General features: G+C 45.1%; 1 protein-coding gene across 2 annotated transcripts; it reads right to left on the bottom strand.

Moving 5' to 3' along the window:
- Nucleotides 1-51: 51 nt before the first annotated feature.
- Nucleotides 52-7,889, bottom strand: LOC116378188 (supervillin-like). 2 transcript variants are annotated; one of them, XM_031840008.1, is made up of 9 exons: nt 7,469-7,889; nt 7,237-7,342; nt 6,876-7,083; nt 6,554-6,687; nt 6,296-6,451; nt 3,064-3,207; nt 2,463-2,584; nt 1,587-1,742; nt 52-668 (listed from the first exon to the last, which is right to left on the bottom strand). In XM_031840008.1, the coding sequence occupies exons 1-9, from the start codon at nt 7,667-7,669 to the stop codon at nt 630-632; spliced, it is 1,266 nt and encodes a 421-aa protein (XP_031695868.1). In that variant the 5' UTR covers nt 7,670-7,889; the 3' UTR covers nt 52-629. The 2 variants fall into 2 exon arrangements, with proteins under 2 accessions (XP_031695868.1, XP_031695867.1); XM_031840007.1 differs by having other exon boundaries at nt 52-1,742.
- Between the last annotated feature and the right edge of the window lie 491 nt (nt 7,890-8,380).

The following is an 8,380-nucleotide window of genomic DNA, read 5'->3' as shown; positions in this document are numbered from 1 at the left end:
TTTTTATTTGTACTTTGATGTTAATAGTTTTTCAAATGTTTTAAGGCCGTTTCTCTACTGCCCATTTTGAGAAAGTTTGCGAGCTTAATGTCTTCTAATCTCGTGTTGAAGAAGTTTCACACTTACGACATAATGTGTGTGTGTGTGTGTGTGTGTGTGAGACATTACGGTCTGTGCCGCTGTGTACACTAAGTGAGATCATGTGACACATGTGTGTGAAAATTTGATGTCATTACAGATCAGCCGACGACCAGCCGGTTTAGAGCGGCGCCCGATCGATCAGTGCATCTCTAAGAACCGACACATCCTGCAGCTCGCACGGCGAGGAATGAGTAACATCTGAGAACACACTCATGCGTCAGTGAGTTGGAGAACACAGCACTCATTCCTCAGTTGGCATCTCCAGTAAAACACGGTCACAGATCTCATATCTCCAGGATTCAGTACGACGTCAACACGTGAGTGAACAGCATGCTAATGAACAAATTAGGAGTTAGATATTTTATCAGAGAGAAAATGTAAAAAAAAAAAAAAAATAAGCAACGAGGAAGAGTTGGATAGAAAATGGTTTATGGCTGAGTTGAGTGAGGATGCTGTGCAACAGGAGCACTAGTCCAGGTCATCCATGCTCAAGCCAGAGGACTCACCTTCCCATAAGCCCCTACACCCTGGAGGGTGGAATGAATGAATAGATAAGTTCACAGAAAGACAAGAAGATGCACATGATGAAAGACGAGATTGGGAAAAGAAAGAGGAAGAGAGCCATGAACATAAGGTGAAAGCTGAATGATGCATGTAGCCATAGATAACACACAAGGAACATCAAATATTCCCAGAAAGTGATCCATAATATTTCTATAACTTCAAGTATTTCTAAACAAGAATCTTCCAGAAAGTCATATTAGAGTAAACACAATGAAAGCTCAAAGTTAAAGGATAAAGCCCGTCTTATTGTATATTCTCCTTATTGTTAATGAATCCAATGAAAAGACCAAACCCAACGATGAATGAGTTGCTTGGTAAGTCTTATTCCTCTGTTCTGTTCTGTTTCCATGAGGATTTATTGGCAATAAGATGAATGTTAAACACCAGTCTCATCATTTAAAGGTGCAAAATACATAACAGTATATCAATCTGTACTTTAAAGCAGTACTAATCAGTTTTTGTGGCCACTCGGGGTCATGACGATCTGTAAATCACACCTCTTATGGTCAAGTTTACAAGGCTGCTGTGTTAGCAACAGTTGCTTATTTGCAGATCCAGCAAACACAGAGCAATATTAGCATTCATTTGTAGTCATGTTTCGTTCCATCTGATGGATGGAAGTCCTTCATTCACTCTCTTTTAGCTCCGTTTTTGGTTTCCACCAATAAATATTTGACTCTTTAGCTGCTAAAGGCTCCACTTTGTTCAACTGCAGGTAGGCAACTAGTTCTGGTTGTCATTTGGTGCTGGGCAGGTGGTGTACAGTGACTTTATTAGAGCTTTTTCTCAGCCACCTTCTGAGGATAAGAAATTAGGTGGCAAGAAACATGTGGCACCTCTAGAGTAACATCAGAGACAGTCTGTAGACTGCAGGTTCTCACCTCAAAGTCCTCTTCAGACAGATAGACCTCCAGACGAAGAGGGTCAACACCCTCAGGCAGCGGCCGAGCCAGAAGATCTGCCAGTGGGTACATGGTCTTACACAGCCGGGCCAACACGTCCTCCACTAAGATAATCTGGTTACACACTTCAGCCTCCTGACAACACACACACACAATATATTACCTTTCAACGCAAATGATGGATCGTGTCTTACACCTGGACTGACCTATATTCATAAAAGTCTCTTTTCGTACACCAAGTGTGTAGGAAATATAGGTTTAGAAGTGTGCTTTAAGAAATTATAATAGAAGTGTTTAATGATTCATAATTAAGAAATCATAATTAGAAGTGTTTAGCCATAAAAGACAGTCATTGAATGTATTAAACTGATTAGTAGACAAGGGTCAGACAGGCATTTACAGGTCATACCTGTGCGAGGGTCCTGCGAGAAGGAGGAGCCAGCTGGATTTAGCCAATAGGAACTACGGACATTATGGGATGTTTTTTGAACTATGTAAGGCGGGAGAGAAAGAACTTCCGGTCTCTTTCTCCTGTTCCACCGTGTGGGTGGTAACGCTTTCGGGGTGAGGCACGGGTCATATTTTATGTAACTGTAAATAATGTACTTCACTATGTAATTGTATTAGCTTCAGAAGTATTATATACTTTTGTTTATAATTGAAACCGGCTGACTTTGTAGCAGAGGCCGGACCATGCGGTCTCTCCCACAGTCTAGAGGTTCCTTGAACCTAACAAGTGCATGTGTGTTCAGTACAGTATATACACTAATGGCTACAGGCAGACACTGTGAGCAGCACTGGTTCATATCAGATGATGTAGTCGGGAGTCATCTTATAATGTGATTTGATCCACACCCTCTCAGTGATCTCAGCGATGTCTTCTCTGTGCTCCCAGCTGGGGAACATGTTGGTGAAGGTGAGAGGCTCCAGACCGGCATGGATCAGGTACGCTTTGGGAGGCTTCTTCTCATTCTTTTCTGTGGAGACGAAACAATATGCTGTTTATCAGAGAGGACATGTGGAAATAAAACATGTCTAACATGAGGACAAAGCGCAATGCATACTGATGTCTGCATTATGCTTGTAAAATAACATGAAAGAAAATGCGTATATGCATCTTTCAGGACCTTTGCCTCCCTCAGAGGCCACCCTTACCAGAACAATACTACTTTAGACGTAACCAAATTCAGACCGTCGCTGTTGTGATGAGGTTGATTCACCCTTGCAAAGTAAAACAATGTGGTTCCTTGACAAAAACACACCATTGTTCATGTATATTTGTGAATCTCAGAGAATATTCAAGTTTTATTCCTGTAAAATTTGTGAATTTTTTCTCAGAACATTACCTCCCTTTCCCGGCTCTGTATTTATGTATTTCTTTCACCTTCAATAGCCCTACTACGCAGTTGTAGGTGAAAGTGTTTTCTGTGTCTAATAATAGCATGAAGTGGAGTACCTTTGCAGTACTGCAGCACTGTCTCCATGGCACACTTCCTGTCCGAGTCCCAGCGGATTCGGGCTGAGCCGGGGCTTTCGCTGTCCTGCGGCCACCAGCCCTGCCACAGATACACCTCATGGTGGTTGTCCACCAGGAACAGGGCTGAACATCGGGGAAAGAAAACAAGGTGAGGCCTTTCAGTGTGAGGACGATTTCGTAAAGTGGCTGCTCATCATTTTTTAGATTTAGGTTCCCAAGTTGAGGATGGAGAGAAAAAAAGGCTAAGTTTTGGATGACTTGCTCATGTTATTAATGGATGAAAACACACACACAGCGATATTTCCGATACAGAGCCCTGACTCCTAGCTGCACACACTTTCCCATAGGCAACCACCTTCACATACATTAGCTGATTTCAGCTTTTGGCATATATACTGATGTATAAGTTAGTCGATAAGTAACACAAAGTGTTGGAGGTAATAATAATACATCGATTTTCTATAGCGCTTTTCAAAATACACAGACGCTTTACAGGGCAAAGACAAACGGAACAAACAAACAAAACAAAAAAAAGAAAGACAGAGGAGCAAACAAAACAAACAAACAGAACATTTTGGTAAAAAAAAGAATAACTGGAGAAGCTGTGCGGAATGGGAGGGTAGGGTGCAGGGGTTAGCAGGTGAAGGCGAGTTTGAAGAGGTGGGTTTTGAGGGCTTGTTTGCATGATGACAGGGAGGGAGCCTCACGGATGTGGATGGGGAGGGCGTTCCAGAGGGGAGGTGCAGCAGCTGAGAAGGCCCTGTCACCCCAGGTCCGGCGCTTGGTCCTGATGGTCTTCAGAGTGTTTGCACCGGCGGACCTGAGGCAACGGGTTGGGGCATGGAGGGGGAGGAGGTCTGAAAGGTAGGGAGGGGCCAGGTTGTTTAGAGCTTTGTAGGTGGTGAGTAGTATTTTGAAGTCTATTCTGAATTTGACCGGGAGCCAGTGGAGGTTGCGAAGGACCGGGGTGATGTGATCATAGCGGCGGGTGGAAGTGAGCAGTCGAGCGGCAGAGTTCTGAACATATTGGAGTTTATTGAGGATTTTGTTGGGAGAACCATAGAGGATGCTGTTGCAGTAGTCGAGTCTGGAGGTTATGGGGGCATGGATGAGTATTTCGGTGGTGGCAGAGGACAGGGAAGGTCGGAGGTGTGCAATGTTCCTGAGGTGAAAGAAGGCAGTCTTGGTGATGTGGTTAGCTTGGGGTAGGAAAGAGAGGGTGGGGTCGAGGATGATACCGAGGTTGCGGACCTGGGTGGAGGGGGTGACGATGGAGCCATCAATGTTGAGGGAGAAGGGCTGAGCTGAACGGGTGAGGGAGTTAGGGCCGATGATGAGTATTTCAGATTTATTGCAGTTGAGTTTGAGAAAGTTCTGTTGCATCCATGATTTTATATCAGTGAGACAGGTGGTGAGAGTGGAGTGGGTGACGGAGGTGATGGTCTTGGAGGAGAAGTAGAGTTGGGTGTCATCAGCGTAGCAGTGGAAGTTGAGACCATGACGACGGATGATTTGTCCAAGGGGAAGGATGTAAATGATGAAGAGGAGGGGAGCACAGAAGCACAGAACCTTGGGGGACACCGTGGGTGACTGGGGAGGTAGAGGATTTACAGTTGTTTATTGCATTGAATTGAAGTCGGTCTGAGAGATATGAGGTGAACCAAGAGAGGGCAATGCCAGTTATGCCAAGGGAGTACTGGAGACGTGAGAGGAGGATGCAATGGTTGATGGTGTCGAAGGCGGCGCTGAGGTCGAGGAGGATGAGGATGGTGAGGAAGCCAGAGTCAGCAGAGAGAAGTATGTCATTTGTGACTTTCAGTAGGGCGGTTTCTGTGCTGTGTTTTGAATGGAAGCTGGATTGGAAGGGTTCGTAGAGATTATTGAGATTGAGGTGGGACTTGAGTTGTGATGCAACAGCTCTCTCAAGGACTTTGGACAGGTAGGGGAGGTTGGAGATGGGCCGGTAGTTGTTGGGGATGTCGTGGTAGAAGACCAGTTTTTTTCAGCACGGGGGTGACAGCAGCGATCTGAGTGTGGGGGGTACGAGACCTGAAGACAGTGAGGAGTTGATGATAAGAGAGCGGAGAGTGTGGGGAGGCAGGCCTTAACTAAGGAAGAGGGGAGGGGGTCAAGGGCACAGGTGGAGGTCTTCATGCTGGAGAGTATGGAGGAGAGGTCCATTTCAGTGATTGAACTGAAGGATGAGAGTGAGTGGCTTGGAAGTAGGGGAGAGTCATGTTGAGGGCTTGGGGGGGTTGGTGGGGGCTGCCAGCTGGTTGTGTATTGCAGTGATTTTGTCGTTGAAGAAGGATAGAGATGAGTTGCATTTGGTGGTGGTGAGGGAGGTGGAGATGGTGTCCATGGGCTTGAGGAGTTTGTTGATGGTGGAGAAAAGCGTTTTGGGGTTGTTGGAGCCAGATTGGATGATGGAGGAGTAGTGAGAGGAGCGAGCGGTGTTCAGGGCATCTTTATATTGTTGTTGGTGGAGTTTGAAGGCATCAAGGTGAACAGTAAGTCCAGTTTTGTTGGCAAGACGTTCCAGTTGATGGCCCTGCACTTTGAGGAGGTGAAGTCGGTCAGTGTACCAGGGGGCGGAGTGGGTGAAGGAGATGAGTTTGGATTTTTTGGGGGCGATGACGTCAAGACAGGAGGAGAGTGCATCATTATAGTACTTGACCAGGGCAGTGGGGGAGGCAGTCGAAATAGGGGCAGAGGCAGAGACAGTGGCAGCCAAGGTGGAGGAGAGCGAGGAGATGTTGATAGACTTGATGTTCCGGAATGTTATGGTGCGATTCTGCTTAACATGGGGGTTGGGGATGTCTATGTCCAAGGTGATAGCCAGGTGGTCAGAGATGGTGAGGTCGATGAATGGTTAGATTGCTGATGGTAATACCGGATGTGCAGACCAGGTCAAGTCATTTAGAAGTACATTTATTAAGCGTAAATTATCTCACTCAGAACATATTCTATTCACAATTGTTAAATAACCAAATTCAAGGGAATGTTTCTATCAGATATTCTGATTCTATTCAGATCTTAAATCTCAAAAGTTGATGTCAGAATTGGCCTCAGACATCCAGTAAAGTCCAACAAATGAGGCTGTGGTCAGCTGGAAATGGGAATCATCTTTGATTATGTTGAAAAGCACCCTCTAAATACAATGTAGAGTTATTACCTTCACATGTACAGTAGGACAAATGCTCGCGTGTACCTGGCTGGGAAGCCGCGTAAAGATCCTCCTGCAGGAAGGGCATGGAGTTGACCTCCTTGGGGTCTCTGGCGGGGTAAAGAAACTCCACTGCTGCGAACTCCCCTGAGCTGCTGCTCAGCTGGTACAGACGTGGTGAGAAGTTAAACCGCCCTGGGTCTGAGGGTCAAAGGTCAACCAAAGCAGTTAATTACACCAACCGCAGCTGTTTACGGTAGAGAGAAAACGGGATTGGGCTTCGTGCTCATCGGCTCCCCCCACCTTGCAGCATGCAGTCGTACGCCTTCCTGTCCCTCCTCCCAAGGGGCTCCCAGAATCCCGCGGGCTCTGCTCCCTCGTCGCACTCCCGGATGGTCACCTTGCTGCTGCTGTGGAGGCCGGTTTCCAGAGGACAACTGCACAAGGAAAAACACGTCACACTGGCTGATAACGACAGCAGGAGAACAAATCAGAAATGGATTCATCTCAGCAACAAAAGTGCTTTGGTTATTTGTAGTCGGAAGTGAAATTGAGCCGATCCCGCTAGTTGGAATTTAACCTCTGGTGTCACTTTAAGGGGGGAGGCAATCAAGGTTCCACTTACTGCTGTTTGATTTGGTTGGCGGCGGTGCGCGCCACCTCCCGCGTGTGCGTTTGAGACTTGCAGCCGTGCCACAGATAGATGAGGGCCTGGCTCGCGCTCAGGAGCACCATTGAGACCCTGGAGCGCAGGCTGCTGCAGTGACAGGCCACCTCCAGCAGGTGGCCCTCCACCTCCGCCTCCCCCCGCACGCAGTACAGACGCCAGTCACCTGGGGGGGACAGGGGGACGTACATTAGTAAAATCTAATTTTTTAAAGAAAAACTCTTGGCTGAAGTGTAGCTTGTCACTAATAGTGAGAATTTGTCTTATTTGAAAATGATGGCGCAGCAGCAGAGTGTGTTTGTCAGTAATGCAGGCTCACTCTGTGAGTTCTCCTCCTCCTCTTCTCTCTTCCCAGAGTGGACCACCATCCCTCCTTTGAAGCACTGCAGGAAACACGGAGGCTCCTTACCCTGCTGGACCTGAACCTGGAGGAAGAGGAAAACGAAACGGGAGGTGGAGTAAAGATCACACAATTATCCGTACAAAATAATTACTTAGACTTTTCCTGGCACACATATACGACATAAACCCATACACACTCTTTCACGTACCTGTGCTCCCCGTTCCTCGTCCAGCTCCACCGTCATCAGCGCCGACGTTCCCTTCTCGCTGACGGTGGAGTTGCGGCCCTGCCAGAAGAAGTAGCAGCACTTCTCCTTCCCGGCCCCCGCAGTCTTCTGATGCTCCGGGTTCTGTCTCCTCCCCACTGACGGCAAGTGAGTGTTAGCTTGTCTCAATGCTGCATATATCATCACAATAAAAGTTTCTACGGTTTGCAAACATTTATATTTTTGGAATCAAGTTCAGACATTGTTTTTGTACCTAATGATGGAAACTCCTCTTACAAGGAAGAGATAAATAATCCAATTTATTAATTTCCTGGGTAATCAGACACTTTAGAAGCCTTTAATATAGTAGAGAATATAAAAGCAGAAGGCTATATTTCATTCATACATATACACATATATACATATATATACACACATACACACACATATATATATACACATATATATATACACATACACACACATATATATATACACATATATATATATACACATATATATATACACATACACACATATACACACATATTTATACACATACACATATACACATACACATATATACATACACATACACACACATATATATATACACATACACACACATATATACATACACATACACACACATATATACATACATATATACATACATATATACACACATATATGCACATATACACATATACACATATATATATACACACATACATATACACACATATATATACACACATATATATACACACATATATATACACACACATATACACACAAATATATACACACACATATATACACATATATATACACACATATATATACACACACATATATACACATATATATACACACACATATATACACATATATATACACACACATATATACACA

This window comes from Anarrhichthys ocellatus, unplaced genomic scaffold, assembly GCF_004355925.1.
Source record: "Anarrhichthys ocellatus isolate YVR2014 unplaced genomic scaffold, GSC_Weel_1.0 scaffold2177, whole genome shotgun sequence".
In the NCBI taxonomy this organism is placed as follows: domain Eukaryota; kingdom Metazoa; phylum Chordata; class Actinopteri; order Perciformes; family Anarhichadidae; genus Anarrhichthys; species Anarrhichthys ocellatus.
The sequence above is the reverse complement of the archived record's forward strand: the minus strand, read 5'-3'. Positions and strand labels throughout refer to the sequence as shown.

Excerpts from the sequence above, each read along its gene's own strand:
- LOC116378188 (XM_031840007.1), bottom strand. The coding sequence starts at position 7,669 with ATGATATATGCAGCATTGAGACAAGCTAACACTCACTTGCCGTCAGTG. Across the intron at positions 3,208-6,295 it reads TTACGCGGCTTCCCAGCCAG|CCCTGTTCCTGGTGGACAAC; the intron begins GTACACGCGAGC and ends CCCGATGTTCAG. Across the intron at positions 1,743-2,462 it reads TCGCTGAGATCACTGAGAGG|GAGGCTGAAGTGTGTAACCA; the intron begins GTGTGGATCAAA and ends GTGTGTTGTCAG.